At 53.4% G+C, this 23786-nt stretch overlaps 8 protein-coding genes across 8 annotated transcripts; 4 read left to right on the top strand and 4 right to left on the bottom strand.

Annotated features, from left to right (window-relative positions):
• Positions 1 to 3235, top strand: BO66DRAFT_388364 (uncharacterized protein). The gene is made up of 5 exons (XM_025646542.1): positions 1 to 891; positions 950 to 1906; positions 1965 to 2282; positions 2339 to 2520; positions 2665 to 3235. Exons 1-5 carry the CDS (start codon positions 60 to 62, stop codon positions 3013 to 3015), a joined length of 2640 nt encoding a protein of 879 aa, XP_025508134.1. The 5' UTR covers positions 1 to 59; the 3' UTR covers positions 3016 to 3235.
• Positions 3116 to 4549, bottom strand: BO66DRAFT_388363 (acetolactate synthase regulatory subunit). The gene is made up of 2 exons (XM_025646541.1): positions 3706 to 4549; positions 3116 to 3601 (listed from the first exon to the last, which is right to left on the bottom strand). The coding sequence occupies exons 1-2, from the start codon at positions 4512 to 4514 to the stop codon at positions 3424 to 3426; spliced, it is 987 nt and encodes a 328-aa protein (XP_025508133.1). The 5' UTR covers positions 4515 to 4549; the 3' UTR covers positions 3116 to 3423.
• Positions 4550 to 4833: 284 nt separating this feature from the next.
• Positions 4834 to 7807, top strand: BO66DRAFT_146107 (KH domain-containing protein). Its single transcript, XM_025642108.1, has 10 exons — positions 4834 to 4964; positions 5037 to 5502; positions 5561 to 5640; positions 5719 to 5880; positions 6096 to 6117; positions 6193 to 6245; positions 6312 to 6476; positions 6529 to 6737; positions 6791 to 7340; positions 7406 to 7807. Exons 2-10 carry the CDS (start codon positions 5304 to 5306, stop codon positions 7427 to 7429), a joined length of 1464 nt encoding a protein of 487 aa, XP_025508132.1. The 5' UTR covers positions 4834 to 4964; positions 5037 to 5303; the 3' UTR covers positions 7430 to 7807.
• A 199-nt stretch (positions 7808 to 8006) lies between these two features.
• Positions 8007 to 10005, bottom strand: BO66DRAFT_388361 (putative RecQ family helicase RecQ). Its single transcript, XM_025646540.1, has 4 exons — positions 9887 to 10005; positions 9707 to 9825; positions 9570 to 9604; positions 8007 to 9507 (listed from the first exon to the last, which is right to left on the bottom strand). Exons 1-4 carry the CDS (start codon positions 9964 to 9966, stop codon positions 8062 to 8064), a joined length of 1680 nt encoding a protein of 559 aa, XP_025508131.1. The 5' UTR covers positions 9967 to 10005; the 3' UTR covers positions 8007 to 8061.
• A 227-nt stretch (positions 10006 to 10232) lies between these two features.
• On the bottom strand, positions 10233 to 11776 carry BO66DRAFT_388360 (pentatricopeptide repeat protein; the record flags this gene model as incomplete). Its single annotated transcript, XM_025646539.1, has 1 exon — positions 10233 to 11776. One exon carries the CDS (start codon positions 11771 to 11773, stop codon positions 10415 to 10417), a length of 1359 nt encoding a protein of 452 aa, XP_025508130.1. The 3' UTR covers positions 10233 to 10414.
• Positions 11777 to 13297: 1521 nt separating this feature from the next.
• rsm25 (mitochondrial 37S ribosomal protein mS23) lies at positions 13298 to 14706 on the top strand. The gene is made up of 2 exons (XM_025650252.1): positions 13298 to 13942; positions 14027 to 14706. Exons 1-2 carry the CDS (start codon positions 13503 to 13505, stop codon positions 14376 to 14378), a joined length of 792 nt encoding a protein of 263 aa, XP_025508129.1. The 5' UTR covers positions 13298 to 13502; the 3' UTR covers positions 14379 to 14706.
• A 505-nt stretch (positions 14707 to 15211) lies between these two features.
• BO66DRAFT_146084 (putative cell morphogenesis protein Sog2) lies at positions 15212 to 18783 on the top strand. The gene is made up of 4 exons (XM_025642107.1): positions 15212 to 15991; positions 16062 to 16173; positions 16233 to 16582; positions 16639 to 18783. Exons 1-4 carry the CDS (start codon positions 15531 to 15533, stop codon positions 18710 to 18712), a joined length of 2997 nt encoding a protein of 998 aa, XP_025508128.1. The 5' UTR covers positions 15212 to 15530; the 3' UTR covers positions 18713 to 18783.
• A 901-nt stretch (positions 18784 to 19684) lies between these two features.
• cp9 (putative serine carboxypeptidase) lies at positions 19685 to 21570 on the bottom strand (the record flags this gene model as incomplete). Its single annotated transcript, XM_025643396.1, has 4 exons — positions 19685 to 19821; positions 19864 to 20248; positions 20357 to 21276; positions 21336 to 21570. The coding sequence occupies 4 exons, from the start codon at positions 21568 to 21570 to the stop codon at positions 19685 to 19687; spliced, it is 1677 nt and encodes a 558-aa protein (XP_025508127.1).
• Between the last annotated feature and the right edge of the window lie 2216 nt (positions 21571 to 23786).

Here is a 23786-nt window from a genome sequence, read left to right as displayed (position 1 = left end):
TATCGTGACACCGAGCTAGTCTTCCTTCATCAACCACCTCCACCACCACCAGCTCCGTCATGACGGACGAGGCAGCCAGGCCTCTGTTGGACGGTGATTCTAGGCCGGGCTCACTTCATCCAGTTCCTTCACCCAAGGATGGAAAGACACCTTCTCTCACTTATCAGGAGCCTCGACCGTATGAATTGTCCGATGAATCCGCTCCGCTTCTAGTCCGTCGGGATGACGATGAATTTCTGGGGTACGGCGGGACCGACCCCAGACAACGACGTGCTTCCGATCTCTCGCGCCGCTCCCTCTCCTCGGACCCCTCCGTGAAGAAACGACGGGGCAAAATCCGATGGCCCATTTTCTGCGCCGTGATCTCAATCCTTGCGGTCGCTGCAATACTGGTCTTTGCTTTTATTGCCCCAGCAGCTGTAAAGGAGTACGTGAAAGATGCAACGGTCTTCAACCCCACCAATGTGTCAATTGAATCGACGACCGCTACGGGAGTCCGTGCTCGTGTGCAAGGGAACCTGATCCTTGATGCACAGCGCATCAAAAAGAGACCAGTACGGGATCTAGGTCGTTTCGTCACCTGGATTGGAAGAGAGGTCGAGACCGGAGAGGCCGAGGTGGAAGTAAATCTACCCGAGTACGGCAATGTCCTCGTCGGTACCGCCTCTCTGCCCCCACTCAACATCAATATCCAGAACGGCCATGTCAATCATGTCGATTTCATTGCAGATCTGGTGGCAGGCGATGTGGAAGGCGTTCGCTCACTAGCCCTGGACTGGCTAGACGGCAGACTCGGCCACGTTCGTGTAGATGGCAGAGCAACAATGCATCTCCAATCCGGCTTGTTGGATCTGGGCACACAGACGATCACTGACACGATCGTCTTGCAAGGTATGTATTGCGGCGTGAATTTCTCTTATGCTCCACAGCAGGCTGACCCAATCGACAGAGGGCGACTTTCCCCCGGTGCCCACGGTCAACGTGACCGGTCTTAACGTTCATGATGCGGACACCCCTGGAGATGAAGGAGCAATGGTCGTGGACGCATCCGTTGCTGCTATGATCCAATCCCCTTTCTCCCTTAGCATCCCTCCACTTGGCTTCACAGTCCTGGTGCCCAACTGCTCTCCAGGGGACCCATACATCACAGTGGCCGGTGCCATGACCGAGGGATTCCCGGTCACTCCCGGCAAAACAACTTTGATTAATGTCAGCGCCCTGATTCGAGGTCTTTCGGACGACCTGACGAAAAGTTGCCCAGGAGAAAAGAGCTCGCCGCTTGACTTCCTTGTCAAAAGCTACGTTCATGGCCGTGGAACAACTGTCTACGTCCGTGGAGCTGATGCGCCCTCCTTGGATACTCCAGACTGGATTGTGGACATACTAAAAAGTGTGACGGTACCGTTCCAGTTTACTGGCCATACCTTGGATAACCTTGTCCGCAATTTCACCATGTCGGATGTGCACTTCAGCTTGCCTGACCCTCTGGCAGAGCCGGACTCGCCTGAATCCCGTCCAACAGTCTCTGCTCTGGTGAAGGTCTTGATAGGGCTACCGAAGGAGGTTGGACTCGAATTCGATGTGCCCCGGGTCCGGGCCAATGCTGATGTGCTCTATCTCAACCGCAAGGTTGGAGTCTTGGATCTCAACAAGTGGCAGCCGGCCAACTCAACCTTGCTTGAAGATGTCGACGGTACCCCGGCAGTGCTGGTTGACTTTGCCATCAAAAACGCCCCGCTGAGGGTTACTGACGATAATGTTCTCACGGACCTTCTCCAAGATCTCATCTTTTCTGGTAAAATTATCAAGCTGAACGTGACAGCCAATGTAGACGCGGAAGTATCCACGGGACTCGGCATCCTGACGGTCCGCGAGATACCAGCCGAAGGAGAGGTTATCGTCAAGCGTTAGTCGCTTAGCTGCTCTGCACCATGAGGCTACTATCCAAACTGACTATTACTTAGCCCCGTACGGTGGCTCACTCGATGAATTCAAGCCACATATTGAGTCGCTCAAATTAAGCGACACGAGTGCGTCTTCACTGCTCGTGGAAACGAAAGTCAATGTTACGAATCCTACGCCGTATGCTGCTGCGATACCCCTGATAGATTTCGTAATGCTCTTCAATGGCTCAACAGTGGCCCACTTGACGGCAAAAAACGCCAAAATAACCCCCGGATCAAACAGCGGTCTTCACGTGGACCTCTTATGGAGTCCCCTCGGCTTTGATGGCCCATCTGGTGCCAGCGCTGGACGGGACCTGTTGTCCCAATATATCTCAGGTAAGCTGAACCGACAACACTGCAGCCGTTTCGGTACCTGATTTGTACTGCTGTAGGCTCCAATACTACGGTTACCATACGGACACACGAGAAGAGTATTCCCGCACTACCAGGGCTAGGACGGGCGCTTTCAAGATTGAGTCTGGACGTGCAGATTCCTCGTATCCCTGTCCCTCAGGCACCGGGACACGAGCCTGATGCGGGCAACGGGTCCATGGGATTTATACAGGGAGCTACGGTAATTTCTACTTTCATGGAGCTTGTCCTTTTGTTATGACGATGATGACATTGGATGCCATGTAGCCCTTGATGTACGATGTCATCATCGCGCGGGCACACCTCGGCTTGGTGAAACTGACTAATGCGATCTGAGTGCTCTTAGATGCACTTGTGGTCATCGACGGCCGAGTTCACACTGTCTTCGCCGTTCCCCAACACAACAATCGAGATCACTTCGATCGATGCTCAGGCGTTCTACCAAGCAGAGAGCGAGGAGGCAGAAGTCGGCTCTATCGACTACCGGATTCCGTTTCCGGTCCCTCCAGGTCTATCTGTGACTCCGCGATTGCCAGTAGATTTGAAGCTGGGCGGAATTGGCTACGATGCGTTGAGACGAGCCCTTGGCGGCTCTCTCCAGCTAGACGCCATCGCGAAGGTTGGCGTGCAGATCCAGCATTATAGGGACTGGGTGGTGTATCATGGCAAGGGCATCAAAGCAAAGGTAAAGCTGTGATACGAACTTCCTTCGTTCATCGGGCCAAGTCGGAGTTTGGGATTCGGGAGTTTCTTTTCAGCATAGAAATTTTGGTTTGGCATCGATACTGGGATGCTATTCAGGTTGCAAAAAGAACAAGTCAATGGCGCTTTGCCACTAGTTTACACTCATATCACAAGATCTCAGCTGCCTAGTGACTATCTACTGAATGTAATCGCACCTACTTGACTCAATGACTCATAGCCTGACCAGTAGGTAGATACATCTGAAGAGCTTTCATGACGTAACAATTCGGAAAGTTACCTAGCGCAAGCGAATCGACCAATTTACAGGGAAAGCAGTCTGCTTCGAAACATAGAGAAAAGGATACGGACTGTTTTTTCATTGCAGGATATTGAACGTTGGATATTAGAGGAAGGACAATGTTTAGCCAGGGGGAAGGGTGCTAGCATCGACAACGTCGGCAGCATCCTTCTCAAGCTCCTCGGTAGGCTCAAAGAGAGGAGAACGGGGCAGGGCCATGAGACCGGTGCGAGTGGATTCGAGGACACCGAAGGGAGCGATGAGCTTCATGAAGGAGTCGATACGGGAAGGCTTAGCAGAACTGTTTAATTCGGATATTAGTTTCCCATTCGTCCTTTTTTGTCAAAATGAAATTCAACCCCCCCCCCCCACAAAACAAAACAAAGAGGGAATGAAATGACTCACACTTCGACAATGCAGTTGTTGGTACTGATATCCAGCACCTTACCACCGAACTGGTGAGTCAGGCGGGTGATGGCGTCGAGATGCTCGTGCTTGTGGCGGAGGGCCTGACTGTGCGGCAGGTTGCGGGGGTGGTACTCGGTCTTCGCGATCTGCTGCTTGGCGTCGCCCTGCTCGCCGGGGGTGGTGATCTCGCGGTGGTGCTGGAGCAGCTCCTCGAAGAACTCCGGGCCGAGGATGCTGACCTTGGCGAGGAGGAGCTCGCGCTGCACTAGCGCGGAGTCGGTGTAGTCCAGCACCGCCCAGACGGGGACCAGGTCGTCCAGCTGGCGGCGGGCCTGCTCGACGACGCCGTCCTGGCCCTGCAGCACGATGGTCATACGGGACAGATCCTCGACCTCGGTGTTGCACACCACCAGACTGTCGATGTTGAAGCCCCGCGCCGCCAGGATCCCGGACACCCGGGACAGCACGCCCGGCTCGTTCTGCACCAGGCAGTTCAGGATGTGCCGCTTCGGCGGGTTCGTCGGCACCGAGGGCGTCTCGTACAGGATCGACGAGACCGCCGTCGGCGCGTCCCATTGCGGCGACGCATCGTTGACGGGCAGCGGCAGCGGAGACCGGCGGTGCAGCGCCTTGTAGGCGAGCGCGGAGGTGGAGCTGGACGAGGCCCGGGAGGAGGAGGTGGTCGTGGTCGTTGTCGTTGTGAATCGCGGAAGCGTAGCGGCCAGGCGCGAGGTGCGGCTGGCCACAGCCAGGAAGGGCGTCGATGACGCTGTCGCAGACAGCATCACGGGGCGCCGGAATGCCATGATCGCCTGGTGGGGGGGGTAGAGCAGGCTTCAAGGGGCGGCGTTATGGGAGGGCGAGGATGCAAAACCGGGGGATCATGAATTAAGTCTCGCAGTCATCGATGGGCATTTTATGTCGGGGCCGCCTTCCGACCTCGGGGTTGCTGACTCAGTCCTCCGTTCGCCGGTCGCTGCTCGCTGCGCGGCGCTTTCAACGGTCTTACCGCTTTGGGGGTTTAGTCTGTTCCCCCCCGGCCCAGACTCTCGTCACATGATCTGCTTCGATTCCAGTGCATCTTTCCCCATTGGGAGTCTCGCTTTACTTGTACTCCGTAACTCTGCACATCTCTGGGATCGGTGGCTGATAATCGCTCTTAATGATCACCACTGACTTCTCTCTTGTTTTTCTTGGTGTGATCGACAGTTTGTGTATTGTTCACATGTTGTGCTGAGAAGACACTTACTTGCTACGTGAGTTACATGAGTCCTATTCAGCTGTACTCCGTACTGTGACTGTAGACTGACACTAAACTACGGAACTAGTCCTTAACTTACTCTAAGGCACACCCACTCAGCTTAGCGTCCACCAACTGGACGCTCTTCTGTTCTTCAGCAACTCCACCGCCTCCCGGGAAAGTCCTTCGCAGACCAAGACTTCCCAGTAACCTTGCTTTTGGGCCCTATTTTAGCCTTCTTCTCGTTGCCTTCTTATTACTTTTTTGACGTCTTTCCTCGTTCCATTCGCTGCGCTCTCTCTTCAAATCCCTTCAGTATCATTTTTCTCTCGCCTGTGAATTCTCCGCCACACTCATGGAAGAACACCGCCCCAAACGTTCTCGCTTCGATCAGACCGAGCCTGATTCGCGGCGCCCGTCTCGCTTCGACCGTCGCTCTCGATCTCCGTCGTCGCGACAAACCGAATCTGCTCGAGCCCGCAGCCCCCTTAGTCGAGAGCCTCGCAGTCCCAGCGCAGATCCCGCAAAGAAATCCGATCCTGCTACCGCTGCTGGTATGTTCGCAAGTTGTCTGGCGGTGGAATCGCACAGTGCTGACATGGTTCGATACAGCCGCCGCTGCGGCTAAGATCAACGCCCAGTTGCAAGCGAAGAAAGGAATTCAGCATGTCGACGTTCCCCCAATTCGCTCGGTAAGCACATCCTCCACTCCGTCGGTCGCATACCATCAGTGAAGGAATCACCACACTGACCAGCCCGGGTTTGTTTAGTCCGGAAGTCCTATGCCCAAGTCCGGTTCGCCTGGGGACGTCGATGCTTCAGGGAAGCTGAACGCCGAAATTTACGTTGCCGATGGAGACTACATCAAGGATATCGAAATCAATGATTTGCGCAACCGCTACACGCTGACCAAAGGCTCTACTCAGAAGATGGTAATTACTCCTGTTGCACCTGCTGATCTTCCAGGCATCTTGTTCGCTGGCTGACCAGCCGGCCAGCCGGCGGTCATGCGTTTTCCTCCCTTTGACCCTCTGTTCCTTCGTGTTTTATGATTGTGACTAAAAACTTACCCAAGTCAAACGAACTTATACACAGCATCTCACTTCCCCTCTTTTGCATCTGCTGACCTCCACTGCGTGACATCTAGATCAAGGAAGAAACTGGCGCCGGTACGCCTCCATCTCATACTTTTATCAACTGTTGACTACTCAAGAAGGAAGCTCATGATTGATTCTTTTCTCAAGATGTCACTACTCGAGGAAACTACTATCCCGATAAGAGCATGGCCACGGCCGCGGTATGTTTCGCCCTTTTTCCGTCTCTTAAGAACCATGAAATCTGACATTCTCGATGCGTCTCATAGAACCCTCCGCTTTATCTTCACGTCACGAGCACGAACAAGGAAGGCCTCGAGAAGGCTGTCGCCCTAATCGATGAGCTCATGCAGAAGGAGCTTCCCAACTTGGTCGATGAGCGACGATTCCGCCGGCGAGAGCCGGAACAGGTAGAGCGTGATGAGTTTGGTCGTGTATGAGATATATCTCCAGGTCCACATCTGCTTCGAAGCTAATGGTGTACAGCGGAAATGGCCTGAGGAACGCATTCCGGTTGACCTCGAGCCCATCCCGGGTTTCAACCTCCGCGCTCAGGTCGTTGGCCAGGGCGGCGCATATGTCAAGCACATTCAGTCGAAGACCCGCTGCAAGGTCCAGATCAAGGGCCGTGGATCTGGCTTCATGGAACCCAGCACAGGCCGAGAGAGCGACGAACCGATGTTCTTGCACGTCGCGTGAGTAGTAACAACCTTCCCTAGTCCTTGCTTACCACTCACTGGTATCACAGTGGCCCCGACCCCAATGACGTCCAGAGTGCCAAAGAGCTATGTGAGGACCTCCTTGCCAACGTCCGTGAGCAATATCAGCGCTTCAAGGAGAACCCGCCCCAGCACAGTTACGGCGGTTATGGTCAGCGTGGCGGCGACCGCTATCACGGAGGAGGCTATGGCGGCGGCGGCGGAGGCTATGGCGGGGGCTACGGAAACCACCATCACAGCAGAGACAACAACAGCCATAATTCTCCGTCTGCATCGGCGAGCCCATCCACACAGGGTGCCCTAGGGGCCTCGGGATCGGGTACTCCCAGCGCGGCGGACTACAGCGCCCAGTATGCCCAGTATTATGGATCGGATCCGTATGCAGCCTACGGTGGGTACCAGAACTATGTCGCCTACTACCAGTACTACCAGCAGGCCGCTGCTCAGCAGCAACAGCAGCAACAGTCCCAGAGCCCCGCTCCTCCCCCGCCTCCTCCTGCCGCTGAGGCTCCTCCTCCCCCGCCCCCGGGCTCTGGCTCTCCCCCACCCCCTCCGCCCCCAGGTGGCAGCTACAGTGCAGTAAGTGGTTACCCTCGGACGGATTTGACGAATTGAAATACTAATCCTTCGATCCATCCTGATAGGTCCCGCCTCCCCCAGGATTGTAATTCTATAGCTAAAGCTACGCACTTGACAAGCAACCTAACAACCCCGTATACTACAGAGCCAGACTGATAATCACCACGCGCAGAACGTGCATTGAAGGAAACTACAGTCATTTTAGCTGCTTACCTACTTACCTACCCAATCAGCGCCTGCATCACGCCCATATCTAGCTGGCTACTAAAACCGTCCGACTGACTGATTTGCTTGGCTAGTATTTGTAGTATCTGATTTGTTTTACTTAACCTTCCTGGCTTGCCCTATTGGGTCACTTGGTGGTGGTGGTGGTGCTGCTACTCAACTTCTGTAGAGAGCCCCAAACCAAAAATTATAGTCCTGAGGTGTCCTACGATGCACGACCATTCATTCTTGTTGACTTAGAACAAGCTTATCCTATATTGATTTCTAGCCCATTATAGCTCCCTGTCTGTCTTAGACATCTAGACATGTTGATTGTCGATAAGCAGGGAACACACGGTGTGTGTGCCTTAGGCGATTCGAGGAGAGTGAACGCAGCTTAAAGGCTTGCATCCGTTATTACTTAAGATATGGCACTAACTAGATTCTAGAGAGCCCGAGGGGGGCGTAATGATTTCGCTTATGTTTCCCCAGGCGAAGTAGGGAGCGCAGCGTTGTCTCAGTAATCGCCGAAATCCCGATACCCCGGGAACATCTCCGGGAACATCTTCTGCATGTACCAGGGGACATGGTTCATATCTACAAAGTCGTCGGCGTGGCTCTCCGGCGCCATCCTTGCCTTGCGCATCGCGACCCCTTGCGAGCCCTCCTTGCAGAAGTCGCACGCAAAGTCGCAAGGAGAGGATGTGGTCGTGGTCGGGTTCATCATCTGGGTCGAACTGGACGGGGCCTGCGAGCCCATCTTCTCGAGCTCGAGGTCCCCGAAGAAATCCTTGATCATCTCATGGCGGCACCGGGTGGTGGTCTCGCAGTAGCCGATGACCTTCTGGAAGCTGGCCAGCCGGGCGAACTGGTTTTGGACCGTCGAATTGGTTCGATTGTTGTTGCCGCTGCCGCTGTTGATCGGCCCGCCGGTGCGGTTGCGGGCATTCTCGACATCGCGCTGCAGGCGGTCGAGGATGCGGTCCCGTTCCTGGGTGTTGTAGTAGACGATCGAGGCGGCGGCCCGGCCGTCGCGACCGGCGCGCCCGGATTCCTGGACGAAGCCTTCGAAGCTGCGCGGGGGGCTCCAGTGGATAACGAACCGCACGTGCGGGCTGTCGATGCCCATGCCGAAGGCGGTGGTTGCGACGATGAGGTAGAAGGCTGGCGGGATCGGGGGCGGCTTCCCGTCGCTGCGGCTGCGGGATTGGGAAACAGGCTGGGTCGATGTCCATTCGGTCTGGATGCGGGTTCGCTCCTCCGACGAGAGACCGGCGTGGTAGGCTACGGCATGGATGCGGCCGTCCCAGGCTCGGGAGAGCGCGCTCGCGAGCTTGTCCGAGACAGCCCGGAGGGGCACGTAGATGATCCCGGACACCGGGGGGAGCTTCGCAGCCTCCCCGGCGCCCAATCGCGCCTCTCTGCGGGCCTGCACGGCCTGCAGCCATGCCACAAAGTCCCGGATCTGGAAGTCTTCCGGCTCGGTCGGATCGCTCGCAAAGTCGTCCAGGTACCGGACCTCGTAGTGGATGTTGGGGCGGGCGGAGGGGGTGTTGAAGATCCGGAGCCGGAGCGGATCCAAGCCCAGGAGCTTGATGATGTCGGCGCGGACCCGCGGGGTGGCTGTCGCCGTTAGAGCACTGATCGGGACGGGCGGGTTGGACAGGGCCCGTCGAAACCAGCCGAGTTCCTTGTAGGCCGGCCGGAAGTCATGGCCCCATTCGCTGATGCAGTGGGCTTCGTCGATGGCGATGCGAATCAGCTCCCCCTGGGAGTGGATCGTCTGGAGATTCCGCCGGAAGGTCTCGGTCTGGCAGAGCTCCGGGGTCACATACAGGAGCCGAGTCCTCGGATGGCCGGAGAGCAGGTCGTCCAGGATGACTCGTCTTTCGGAGATCGGCGTGGTGGAGTTGATCGTTGCTACTGCGACCCCGATGGCTTGTAGTGCCTTGACCTGATCTGTCTGCATGCCACCACCTGAGTAAATGGAACTGTGGCTATCACAAAAATCCTCGGGAGGCTTACCATCAGCGCCAGCAGTGGACAGATTACAACAGTTACTGTGCAAAAGGGCCAAAATCAGCCAACCAGGTTTGGTGCAGGATCACGGAAGCAGGTCAAGCAAAGTGGCAGTCAGGAAGAGTTGGGATGGGCCAACCAACCTCCATGACTGGTTACTGCTGGGAGTTGGAAGCACAGGCTCTTTCCAAACGATGTGTTGGCTTGTAAGAATACATCGTGGCCCTCCACAGCGGCCGTGATCACATCGCGTTGCAGTGGTCTGTTCGTCCCAGATTAGCGGATCTATCAGCGAAAGAGAGGAGAGATCTAGCACCGCGTACCTGAAAGAGTTTTTCTGAAACACACGGCGCAGATAGAAGTCGAGGTCCACTTTACGGCGCTGCAGACCTCCGCTGACCATATTCGCAGCATCCCAAATAGTATGGAGAATGGGAGTTCCTTTGGGGATTGAGGTGAGTTGGGAAGTTCTCACGGAAGCGCGACGCGGTCTTCGAGGAAGGAAAGCGAACACGATACCACGTGATCCAGTATAGTGGTTTTGCCCTACAAAAAGGCAGCAAATGAGGAAGGATGAAGACAAAAAGAACTTAGAAGGAGCCAGTGCAAACTTCGGGTGGAATTCATTATTTTTCTTCATTAAATGATGGTACAGACATCTCCACTGACCCAAGCTCGTATAAAACGCTGTGCAGAACAAGAACACGCCAATGTTGGATCCATCGCTGTGTTCGCAACCAATCTCTACCTGAGGGTATATCTATCTATCAGGTCTATATAATAATATACAAGCACCTTGGAAAAGGCCCACCGAAAAGGCAACGAAAAGAAAACAACAATCACAGATCGCTTCAACGCCACCGGACGTTTTTCATCTGCTTCTCCAATTCCTCCTTTACAGCCATGACGTCCTGCGCCCTGCGCTTCCAGGGTTGCCAGAGGCGTTCCATTTGGAGCCATACTTCCATAACTTCCTGGGGTCCGTAACAACGCCCAAACGCGCGGAGGATGGTCAAAATCATGCGACGACCTAGAAATACCCCGTTCTCGATTTGACGCTCCAGTTCCTCCTCCGACGCATCGGAACCAAGTGCCTCGTCGTCGCGTGCTGGCCCGTTGGAGACATTACCGGGCTCGACAACTGCATCGGGTTCCGCAGGTATGACCTCCCCAACGCCCGGCTCTTGCACTTTGACAGGAGTCTCTTTCTGTGGTAAATGGGTGTACAGCCCGGTTGTCGCGTGCGGGATCGAGGGTTGTGCGAGTGAGATGTACGACTCGAGCAACGGATTCTCCCATGTGGGACTTTTTTTTCGAGGGCGGGGATGGAATTCTTGTTCAAACCGCGACTTGGATTCATAAAGGGCTCGCAGATACGTCTCCCATGCCACTCGCAGTCTCTCCGCTGTCCACCCTTCTCTTCGCCGGCCATGATGGGCAAACCCATCGAAAAGGAACATGTATATCAACCCGCGCGGGGGTACAGCGAAAACCTTCTCCATGTCAGTGATGATAGACATCAGGGCTCCAATGTCGCCAGTCTTTTGGGCGTATAAGGACAGAAGGATGCGGAATGTGCGAGTGTCGGGGGTGATGGCGATCGCTCTTTGAAGCGTGCGATGATGATCTGGCAAGTGATCTTTGAGGCGGGCGGAGATCTCTAGGAGGCGATTGAGCCTTTTCGATCTTGCTCGGTAGGTTTTCATGTCGGTGGACAAGTTACCATGAATGGCGTGAGTGCGGGAGCCCGCAGCCTGGTTCATCATCATTTGTCCATAAATGGCTTCCGCTGCTTTCACATCTCCGGCAGAAATGAAGGAGGCCATCAGGCAGTTCATAACGGCAGTGTCAATGAGCTCGCCGCTCGAGGCGAAGTCATCGAATGCTTGCCGGACGCCGATAGCATCATGCTGTTGGCCATGACGATAAATTCTCGACACTTTGCCGGTGCGTCCAAACTGGAGACCTCGCTCTTCCATTTCCTCCACAAGCCGGTCGGCAACGGTAAATTGACCGGCTTTGATGGCAACGTCAAAGAGGACGGTAAACACAACCCCGTCTGACTTGACTCCGCCCCAATGCTCCATCTTTTGCCAGAGACCGATCGACCTTACTAGATCTCTTTTATATACTCTGCCCGATGCCCGTCCTGCGAGATGAATAGCAGAAGTCCATAGAGAACGGGACACCGGGAGCTTGGCAACAACCATGTCGTCAAGCAGCGCAAGGAACCGTCGCGCTTCCACCCACCGACGGTTCTCCGGGGTTGCAAACCGGCGTAGCAGAGCTCCCCGACAAGCTTTCGAGAGACGCGCGACTCCCGGGTAAGGAATATCTCTGTAGAGTCGAAAGATGTACTGATTTGATTTGCCCTCGTCCCACAGGGCGTCCCGAAATCTCCTAACCGAATTAAGCTCCTCATCATGGTGCGACATTACTTCCTTAGCCGGTGACGCTCGTGTCGATGATGGGCTCACCATAGGTCGGTCCCTGGTGACTAGATCTGCTGCCTGCTCCCAATCAAGTGAATCCTCGAACAGTGTTTTGTAAAAATGTGAGACAGATTTATGTAGTGTCTTTGCGGGTGTGGTCCTCCCTTTGTAGCCGTGCTTCTTCAGCTCGCATTTTCCATCCGATATCTGAGTTGTAGTGTTATTCGTAGTTGCGTTGTTGCGCGTGGGAAAGTTGGCCTCGCTCTCTGGTGATAGCTTCTCTGCGACAGACCCAATGTCGTGTTCTTCCCCAGAACTTCTGTTGACCTCCCCGCATGCAGCGGAATTGTGGTTGCCAGTAACATTTGCACTGTGAAGTCGCGCGCGAGGGCCCTGCGATGGCCTATTCACCCAAACATAGCCTTCATCGTTGTCTTCCTTCGCCCTCAATGCGATTCCCGAGTTGAACATCCGTTGCGTCCTTGAGTGATGCAAACATTCCGGTGACGAGCTCAGACGATCAAGAGGACGGGTTGAGGGAATTCTCCCGGTCTGTCTCAAGCGCCGGTCCTGCCAGCTGACCGCATTGCCTCGGGAAGACTTTTGGGGCATTGTCGAAAATGCTCTGCCACGAGGCGAGTGTTCGCGGCAGTAACCGGCCACCACCAAGGAACCAACGAATACATCGGCTATAGACGCCGCAGTGGGACGGGGCCGTCTGGAAGCAAGTCGTCTGACGGAGGCATTGTAGGAGAACGAATCGGAGGTTGACATGAAAGGGTAATTGAGGGACAAGCACGTATCCAATCGCTGCGAGAAAGGCCGCAGATCGGGCGAGCTCGGAAACCTAGTGGAAAGAGGCATGAGATGACAGACATCGTGGCATTGGATCAGCCATGCATGTCCCGAGGAGGTCTCGAGCAACAATTCCTGGGGGATTTCAGGCGGCAGGTGTATGGGTATGGGGATGCGACGGGGTGGAGAGGGGAGGGGAGGGAGGAGTGGAAAGAGAGGAGAGGAGAGGAGAGGAGAAAGAAGGGGGAAGAAGGTGTAGGCAAAGGATGAGTTCGTTGATAGTGTAACGGTTTCGAACCAAGTCAGAAGGAGAAGAGGAGGAGGAGGAGGAGAAGCTCCGCGTTCAAATTATTATTATGGGCTTTGCACTCGAACTCACAGTCTCTGCCATTTGTTTCCAAGGCGGAGCCGGGGTTGGAGCCAATCGGAGGCGCGCATTGCCAATCAGTGCCAATGGCTCTTTTTCCACCTCGACTCCCGCCAAACTTCGATTTCCTGGCTTTATCTGCCTGGGCCCTGCCACCTCCTCAAAATATCTCTTGAGGCTTCACGGAGGATTGTTCAATCCGCTTTAATTGATCCTTGCCAGCAGGTCTGACCGTCTTTTTCATCCCCGGTCTCCCGCTTCCTTCTCACACATTCACCGGACAGATCCTCCTCCTCCTCCTCCTCCTCTTCCGCTGCCGCCGCCGCCGCCCTCTCCGATTGCACAATGGGCAAATACAACCTCACAGCGCTCCGCGTGCGCGAAAAAGCCTTACTCCAGAAGGAGGTGAACCAGATCGTAAAATTACCTATCTGGGCCGATGTTATCGGCGATATTCCTCCCGCTCAAGTCCTCGTCCGAAATCAAGCACACCAACATCAATTGATCCGCCAGCGCCACAAGTGGGTCAGACTTAGCAACGGTAATATGGCGAAGCGCTACACTCTAGAAGTTCAAGAAAAGAAGACGAAGCCGAAGAAGGCGAGCCGCATGTTTCTACCCACCGAGATCAAATACGAGGAGGATCAGCTGCGCAAAGAATTCTTCAAGGACCATCCTTGGGAATTGGCCAGGCCCCGAGTGGTCCTCGAAACCACCGGCAAGGACTGGGTCAACCACGACTGGAGCCGGCTCCAGCAGCCAGGAAAGAGGTTGGATGGTGAGAGGTATGCTACCACACTTAACCACGGCTGTTTTCTACGCGTCTTGCCCCCGTTGCCATGCTAAGCATCATCTGCCTGCGTGTATAGTGTCGTTCAGCGCCAACTCTGGCTTCTGAACAATGTTTTCGGCATGACCAAAAGCGCCGCTTACGACATTGCTCGTCGCGAATTCTATCAACTCCGTCTGCGTGAGGATATCGAACGCCGAGTTGCGGCAGAGGAAGCCGAAGCTACTGGTGCTGTCTTTGGACCTACGCAGCTGGAGGTTGGTATGAAACTCGAGAACCAAGAGTTTGAGCGCTGGAAGGTCTGGGCCAGGGATGAAGCTCAGATCCTGGACGCGAAACACGCATCAATGGCCGGTCCTGTAGTACCAGACAATGAGGACTCCGTGAGTGTAGGAGAAGAAGATCCTGCGGATGAAAGCGCGCTTGAGTAGAGGAGTCAGTAGAGATGTATTGGGAGAGGAATTATTGGGATATTTTCATGTACACTACGGGACTGTTGAGATCTAGGGGGGTTTAAATTTGCTTGTACTGTTATATAAAGTTTTATACTTCTTTTGTTATTGCATTCAATCTCATCTTTTTTTTTCTTTTCCCTTCTCACATTATCTATTTACTGTCCGATCAGTTGTTTACTTTGTTCACTTGACATTCTTTTGATGTTTCCCCTTCATGCTTCAGATTTTGTTCTTTCTCTGTCATGGCGGCTACAGTACGGAGTACATCAAAAAGATCAAACAATAGCAGTCACGGGTGTTTCAGGTGTGGCTACCGGGCACGCTCCAGGGGCCAATCAACCACCAGTCGACTTATCGCCCGGAGGGTCTGTCTTTCTATTCTGCAAACTACGTACAACTACGGAGTACAACTACAACTACTAACTTAACTACAACGGAGACCTCCGTACCTCACCTCCTTCATTCCCATGTCAAACAATCAACTCGCTGAATCAATCGCATCACTGAGCTAATCAGAAAAAGAAAGAAAAAAAAGTTACCTACTGCTATTGCAGTCAGTTGATTTAGCTGTGGCTTTCTTCTGACAGCTGCAACCTTTTTCTCCGCGTTTCAAGTCTCTCTCGCTCCCTCTCTCGCTCCCTCCCTCGCTCCCTCCTCACTCACTCACACCCGTCACGCCGCCCGTCCTTCTCGACTTCCGTTGACCTCTCGGACCAACATCTATCGTCCTATCTAAATTTTGTACTGGCTTACAATCTACTCTTCTCACTTCTTGACTTACCATAAGGATTCTTCTTGAAATCCTCCCTTGTCGTGATTCTCGTGTTGTTCGGATTCGAGCAAGTCCTCGTCCTTTTGAAGCCTAACGAGTGCCGCCCGGGCCTGGCTGCGCGCCTCACGCCAACTGCACGCACTGTCGCCTCCTTTATACCCTCATACTTATCCTTTCTTCTTACGACACCTTACCCAGTTTGATTATACATCGATCATGCTTCGTGCAGGCCACAGAACACATCCCGGAGACATCTTGGCTATCTAAGTGCACGTTCGAATTCCGAACCCTCAATCACGAAAATTGCCAGCGCCAGGCCGATCGCATAGACCCTCTAACTCCGTACATCGTCCACTATGTTGTCGACAATGGTGCGCCCGGAGGATACGATTAGGATGCCCTTCGCCTACCGTGGCGACGCGGACAATGACGACGATGGCAGACAATCTTTGGAACAAAGCCTACCGGTCTCGCTCGTACCAGCCTCGTTGGTGCCTGCTGCATTGGTGCCTGCCTCCAGAATTGATGCACCGGCCAAAAGTGAGGATGAGGTAACACTTGTCAGCGGAACCGCAGGCGACGGCAATGGCACTACAGGCAAACATCCACCAGGACCCCGCTTGTTAACAACCGAGGAGACAATCGAGCTGGCCCGCCGGGCGGTTGAGAATGGAATCCAAGAAACAAAACGCTCGCTTGCTGGAAGTGAAGCAGTCACCGATGTAGTGAAGCCGAAGTTAACGATCGACTTGGGTCACTCCAACATTTCTCGTATTCCTGAGTCAGTCGTGGATACCATCAAGGACGAAGTTGAGCGGTATGTTTCCTTTCACCTTCCTGCTGCGACAGACGTCACCTGCGTGCCCGGACACGCTGACAACTAGCAGACTCTCGCTATCCAATAACCAGTTGGTTCACATACCCTATCGATTCGCAGAGTGTCGTCATCTACGATATCTGAACATCCGGGCAAACAGTTTCCGTGAATTTCCCAAAGGAGTACGTTCCGGGCACCTCAAATGAGCCTCTTCTGCTATGGGCTCTAACAATGGTTTTAGGTTTATAAGCTGCCCCTTCTCGAAATTCTAGACATCAGTCGCAACAAAATCAGCCACCTTCCGGAAGAGATCAAAAAGCTCTCCTCTCTTAGGGTTCTTTCGGTAATGCAAAACCGCCTCGACGACTTACCACTCGGGATCTCCGACATGAACAAGCTTCAAATCCTCAAAGTTGCTGGCAACCCCTTGCGGTACCCCCTGCGACGACTCCTCGAAAGCTCTGAAACAGAATATGCCCCCTCGAGCTTGACTGACAACGAGAAGGAGGTTGCAGTAACCGCTGAGCTTAAAAGATTTTTGAAGACAAAACAGCCTGTTGCGCTCTTGGAAATTGAGAAATATGACCCGAGGTATGTCCTCTTGTCTCCACTCCGCAGCACCGAAACTGACATCGCAGGGCTTTTAGCGAGGGCATGCTGGATACTCCCAAACCTCTTAAGCGTGGAATGAGCAGTCGATTCCCTGTGATCCCAAGTACCGGCGACAGTGCCTCCGACCCCAAGTCACCCTCGTTAGGTCGACCACCGCCAATTCCAATGAAGTCCCACTATCGCATCGCTTCGGGGCACAACCCTGCCTTCCACGGTGCCGTACTACAGCGTCCAGGGGTGAAACCCTATGGTGCGTACAATGAGCGCAATCGAAGCAACAGCGAAGGCATTATCCAAGCCTCTCTCGCAGCGCGCAACAAGCGGATGGGAGTCATTCGGAAGAACACAGACCTTGGAACTCTCGACGAGACACGTCCCTATCGGAATAGCCATCTGCGAGGCTTGAGCTACGGCTCGATTCTTCGTACCAGGCCATCTGGCGCCCTATCTAGCAGCAATTCTTCCAGTCCCAGCAGCCCAAGGGAGCGCAGGCGCTTGAAGGACGGGTTTGTGAATCGAATGTCGAGTTTACCGGAACAAAAAGCAGAGAAAGTGACAGCCGAGCCCATTATCGCAAGCGCAAAGTGCATTCTATTCGCTCTCTTTCAGATTCAATCCAATGTCACGTCCTTGATAAGCGTCATCAAGCGTGAAGACGCCCGTCGAAATAGCCTCGAGATTGTCTTTTACAATGCTTCTACTCATGTCGATCGCCTCAACGAGGCTATCGAGAACGCAGAACACTCTCAATTTGAGGAAGCCGACGTGGCACGGTTGGCCAACGAGGCTGTCAAGCGAGAATGTGAGACATGCATTATCGCCTACACACACGTCGGCACACAGTTACGAAACAGTATTGACAAAATAGTCACGAACGGCGAGTCGTGCTATGTGCGTTCTCTGATTCTCATGATATTCGGTAGCATGGTTGAATTGCGCAATGCGTGTGCACATCTTGGAGTGCCCATCGAAAAGGGCCCCAAACCAGCTGCGAAATTGCCTGTTCCAGAAATTAAGGAGTCCGCAGGTCCGGACCGGTTTCTGGGGCCAACCGTGACACCAACAAGGGGAAGAGACCAGTCGTTTTCGACACGACGCTACCGAAGTGACACAACAATCCAGCACCCTCAGATTGTTATGAATGGTCCTTTCCACGCAGCATCGCAATACCAGTCTGCCGTCAGTTCACCAGGGTTTGCCCCGACGCCATTCAGTCTCGCCACACGGAGTCGGTCCAGTAGCAGATCCAACCACATCAATACTTCCATACCGTCGTCACTGGCAACCCCTCGCTCGGGCGAGTCATTCCCTGCGATCCCTAGCTCTGTTATACCTCGAATCAGTCCGATGACTGGACTAGATGAGATCGAAGAAGAGCGCATTTTCGAGAGAATCTTCGGTCAGCTCAACTCGGCATGTAGCGCTGCTCTCCAGGGATTGCCTGTGGCATTTGCTCAACTGGTGCGATGTCTCGAACTAGCCGAGCAAACGCGGAAGTCAGAGGGTATCGTCATTCTTTGGAAAAATCTCATCCACCGCTGTCAGGTGTGTCTGGATGTCTCAGAGGGCTTGGGCTCAAGGCTGTCCAACATGAAGGTGAAGGAGCCTGGTGGTGGAACCCGGAACACGCGCGAGTTCTGGCAACACTGCAAGGCATTTTTGCAGTCTTTCGTAGACCTTGTCATTGACATGAAGGAGGTTCGAAATATGAAAATTCTCCCCAACGACATTGTCAACATGCTTCGTCCCATCCAGAGGTCGAGCAGAGAAGCCGGACGTATGATCGATGCGTCGCCCTGGTCTTTTCTTGCAGATAACCCCAGCAATCCAACTCCCAACATATACGGTCCTCCTTTGCAGGCTCATCATTCACAGCACCAGACCTCGGTATCGACGACGAACACATTTCATCATGGCCCTAATTTATCGCCATCGGTCCATCTTCCTGCAACACCTCTAAGTGCCGCACTCGGTCCCGCTGCGCAGGCGACCGTTCCCTCTACCCCTGCCAGTGCATACAGCGACAAGTTTTTCGAAGGGGATGTCTTCCAAAGAGCCGACTCTTTGCTCTCGATGCCTAACCAAGCCCCATTTTTCGCCCGTCGCTGAACCGGAGTCTTCATCATCAACTTTCTCCGGTCTTCGTACCCACTGCGATAAACCGATGCTTTGACAGCTGGTTTCACGTGGCCACAAACTTGCATTATTCATGGCTCAGTGAACAATTACGACATGATTCAATGTGCAGTATCACCTCTTCTTACTCTTACATGCTTTCCACGATCTTCCAAGCATCCTTTGTAACCCTATTTGTGTCGCATATTTGAATGCTTTTCTACACAGACACCAGGAATACGGGGGCACATCGACTCGGGACTCCAAAACAGGCGGCGTACGGCTTTTCCAGCGTTCAATTTCTACTGGGAAAGGACTTTGCATAGCGTGCTCTATCCTTTTTGTTTTTGACTATGCATTATGAAGATCAAGGCGAAATGAAACCCATCATGTATTTGTTTTTTAACCCCTTGTGATTCCTACCTACTGATAGAGAGGGGGGCACCAATTCAAGAAAAAAAAACATCATAGATACCACCACAACTTTTCGAAAGCAAGGAAAAGGGCACCTCTTTTTTCCTCGCATAACATGACAAATTGCATCGAAAACGTGAAACTTTCTTGCTGTTGGTGCAGCAATCACTTTGCAAACCTAAAATTCAATAACCCCCCTTTTCCAAACCGTGGGGTTGGTTTTTGTAATTTGTGTGTGCTTGGTTTTGTTTTTTTGGGGGGCTCTGCTGTATTCCTCCCAACACTTCGCCCCTACTGCATTGCATGCATCATGCAGGCTCCCCCTCCCCCAGGAGAAAGATTCGTGGATGTGCAAGACATCCACGCACTGACCTACAGATTACTCATACATCTACGGCACAGAGATGATCGTTCCCTTGTCAATCTAGACTTTTCAACAAGTGAATTCCTGTCGATTTGCCAATCCCCTTCGACTGCAGCAATTAGCGATCTGGGTAATTTTGTCTTTTCCTTTACATGTACACATTTGTATATATTTTTACTGCAATCATGTCAATCCCATTGCGAAGAGTCCAGAACCACATCCCGCACAAAAGCAAACATTTCCCGGGGCTTTTTAGCAATTACCGCATGGCCTGCGCCCCAGAAGAGATGGTAGGTGACCCCTCGCGAGGAGGTCCAGAGACCCGCTGCCACCGGTGGTGGTGGTGATAAGGGGTCATCACAGCTACTGGTATCTGCAGGGCAGGTGGTATCGGGCGAGGAGAAGGAGGAGGAGTGGTTTGTATGACGCAGGAAGCCCGCATCGTCTACATGGAAATAATTACCGGTGAACGGGCGCGAGAACCCCTGGCCGCCGTGCCAGGTCATATTCTGCAGGGCCAGTTCGATGCCATAGTGGTTGAGGAGGAAGTCGCTGTCGCCGGCGTAGACGTGGAGGGCGATGTGGTGGGTGGTGATGAGGTCGGGGAGGATGGTGTCCGCTGGCGGTTGGGGCAGTTGGCCGTCTTTGAGGACCAGAGTGCGGAGGGTGTCGTTGCAGGGGAGATAGGTTTGTGCGCGGGAAGTGGTGGGGATGGAAGAGGAAGAAGAAGGAGAAGACGGGGGAGGAGATTGCTTTTTGGTCTCTGAGGTGGTCGGATTGGAATTGCGACTGTTTGCCGGGGATGGAAGATGCGAGGTTTGAGAGGTTGATGATGATGCTGATGAAGGTTGGGAAGATACAGGGGAGGAAGGAGACGGAGGGAGCAGGTTCAGTGCGACTTGGACGTCAGGTCGGCTGAAATATGAAGATAGTAGGGGCAGTGGGTTGAGGGTGGCACAATTGTTGGTGATGTCGTACACGTCGAAACACTGATGCTGGTTCTGCGCGGTGGTGGAGAGGTATCGTGATGCTGTGGAGAATGTCGCGCAAGATCCGTCGCAGGTGGTGGAGTTCAGAATGGAGGAGAGGATTTCTTCGGGGGTGGTCAGAGGGTGTTGCATTGCTGCTGCTGCTGCTGCTGCGGTGTCACTACTGCATGTTTGCTGCTGGTCTGGTGTCTCGTTATCGTCCTCTGCATCGTCGGGGATGGGGATGGGTCCCTTGGGCGGATATTGTGCGGCTTGATAGAGGACTTGGTCAAATCCGCAGACGGAATCGCCTTCAATGAACGCGTCGAGGATCTCGGGTGGAATTTGTAGGCGCGATTGCTGGGAGCGCATGTATGCTACGGTGGGGATGGTGGACATGGCGATGGAGTTGCCAAATGTCGCATCCCCGAGGGAGATGGAGCGTAGATGGAGCGGGAAGGAGGCCTGGTGGTGCACAATGGCTGAGGCAAGGTAGGGGATGTATATACCGGCGTAGGATTCGCCCATCAGGTGGATCTGCTTGGACCTGAGCTGAGGGAAGAGGGTGAAGAAAGACTGTAGCCATGCGTAGAGGTAGGCAGTCACTCCCTCGTTGTCGGACAGTGGATAGGGCTCACTCGCCGTGGACAATCCCGTCCCCACGGGTTGGTCGATATACAGAACATGTCCCAGCTGCGTCCAGGAGTGCGGATTGCGCTCGAGCTGGGTAGAATTGCCAACGAAGGCAAATGGCCCATTGCCCGATAGCAGTCCGATCAGAGACGAGCATCCAGGCCCGCCATTGAACCATACTAGCCGATGTCTGATTAGCTACGGAGTATTGCGGCTGGATCTGCAGAGAGAGACCAACTGATAAGGTTATCATCATGCGCAGGGTCTTCGGCCTGGAAGAGCCAGAAGAACAACGAGTTGCCGGGTTCGGCCTCAGGAACAGGAATTCGACCGGCCCAGCTGGTAGGAAGAGCAGAAGAAGGGACGCCTGGCAAGGAATGAACCTCGAATTGGGAGACGTCCAGCCGACTCAGGCTCGGAGGCAGGAATGGCCAAAGCATACGGATCAAGGCGTAGACAGCGACCAGATTCATTTTCTCATTTTCTCATCTTCTCTTCACTCCTCACTGCACTACAAGCACTGTCGTAGCGACTGCTTGACTCCATCTCCATTATATTACAAACACTGTTGTGAGTCGCCATACTTATAATGAGTATCCCGATATTGCTCTCAATAAGCTTGAGCTTATTGAACTCTACAAAGAGTCACGGAGTGGCGCCGACTTTGCGTGTCCGAGCTGATACTGGTACAGATTACACTCTGAGAATGAAATAAGTAGTCCATGATGATTTCCGTGGCTTTGTCCTACCTCATTGTCTACTACTAAGTAGCTGTTGCTCAAGAGTTGATGGAGTATAGCGAATCACCTGATTTAGGGCCAGGCATGTGGTCACGGGATCTGCCCTGGCTTCCCAAAGAGGAAATCATCCTCATCTTTTCCGCTTCATTGCCTAGACTCGGCCGGTGAAAGCATCAATCAGGCAAGCAATGTGCAGCGGAGTTTCAACAAGTCGCGGTAGACATATATGTCGATACAAGGTTCATCATCACTCCATATTATCTGTCCGCCCTGGCCTGACAGGCTGGAGGAAGTTCTAGTACGGACTCCGTACTTCCCCGCCCCGCCTGCAACAGCGCAACGCGGAGCCAATAATGGCTCCAGACTTGCGCAACGTCTCGACTCTCAACTCTACCCTGCAGCCTTGGGGAGCAGAAACCGGGTCTATCCTAACACCGCTTCTCTTATGGCTTGCCTTGCCAACAGGCTTGGCTTCTCTCCCCCTCCCCAATTGCCACCTCGCCGTCCTGACCCGGGATAATGAGGCGGCCACGCGTGGAGTATCTAATTGTTGTGACCAGTGCGCAACAAAAGTGAGGCGCTAAGCCAGCATCAACCACAGAATTTTCTCGCCCCTTTATTCGCAGAGGAAAGGCTCGAATGGTCCAGCCACATTATTCGCATGACGTTTTCGCCGTCTGCCGTCTGTTATTCGTTCTTGTCGGCAATCATTACTTACGACTCGTACAGCGCCTTCTATAAAGCGACCCCAACTGCAAGTGCTGCGGATCCAATGAATCATCCCACTTCTTAGCAAGAACTGGATAGTTTCTCGATACGGAGTAGTAGATTGACTTGCTGGGGCCATCCGACCAGAACCTTGAGCATCAGATTCCTGCCGGGAAACATAGACACAAACCGGGGAAGAACCACGGTACTAACTATAAGTTACAACCTAAGCCATTGCTGACTCGGGTGGACTTACCGATGCTACCACGCGTGCGATCCACCCCGACGGGGACTGTTGGGTTATCAGTAATGAACATCGACGTCAATCTACATATCAATCTGCTAGGGTGGATAGATCGGGGCTGTCCCCATGTCCCACCCCAACCCAAGGGAGGAGCCAACGGGAGGAAATTAAACACGGTCGCGGGCGCCTGTGAAGTGAAAAGGGGCCTCTGTAGCGCAAGAAGAGTTCCCGCCGGCGGTCACCAACCCAAAGTCGACTGCAGTCCCGAAGGTGTCGGTGGGCAAAAAGCGGAACCCCCCATCGCTCATCCGCTATGCGAAATTTAGTAGAAGAATGATGGGTTTGACGCCCGACTATGAGATTGGGACCAATCGGCCGGTCTCATCTAGGTTTGCATGACAGAGAAGAGATGCAGAGTTGCCGAAAAGTCTTGGATGAGTACTGAGTACTCCGTACCTGTGGTACTAATTAGTGCACACGAGGGCCAAGCAAGCAAGCTGATGGATGGCATGATGCTAAAGGGTGCTGATGCCCCGTGATCTATCGAGATCCCATGCTGCATGGTGCCTGCCGTTCGGCGCCCTGGGATAGGGAAAAGAAAAACAATCACCCACTACTTCCAGATACTCATCCCGCACAGATCTTGTCGGCCAAATTACACATAGTCATGTCTAGAGAGTGGATGACAGAAATCACCCAACCTGCATGCGGAAGAAGTTTAAAGATCCAACTTGCCGGTTGTTAGTTATAGTTTTCCGTATGGAATGTCCGGCCATCCCCTGCTTGGGATCTTTTCTTACTCCATGCAGAGACAGTCTCCTGTTCATCACATAACCACTAATGAATAATCTGTAAACAAAAGAAACCATACCGGAACAAAAAGAAAAAAAAAAACAAAAAAACAAAAACCCTTCACAAGAGCTCGGATGAAGATGGATTCGGTCTTAAGATCCATCCGAACACAGTCAACGGCAGGCTGCATCCATTTGCTTTGCAC

The sequence above is a fragment of the Aspergillus aculeatinus genome (assembly GCF_003184765.1).
Source record: "Aspergillus aculeatinus CBS 121060 unplaced genomic scaffold BO66scaffold_4, whole genome shotgun sequence".
Classification (NCBI taxonomy): domain Eukaryota; kingdom Fungi; phylum Ascomycota; class Eurotiomycetes; order Eurotiales; family Aspergillaceae; genus Aspergillus; species Aspergillus aculeatinus.
The sequence above is the reverse complement of the archived record's forward strand: the minus strand, read 5'-3'. Positions and strand labels throughout refer to the sequence as shown.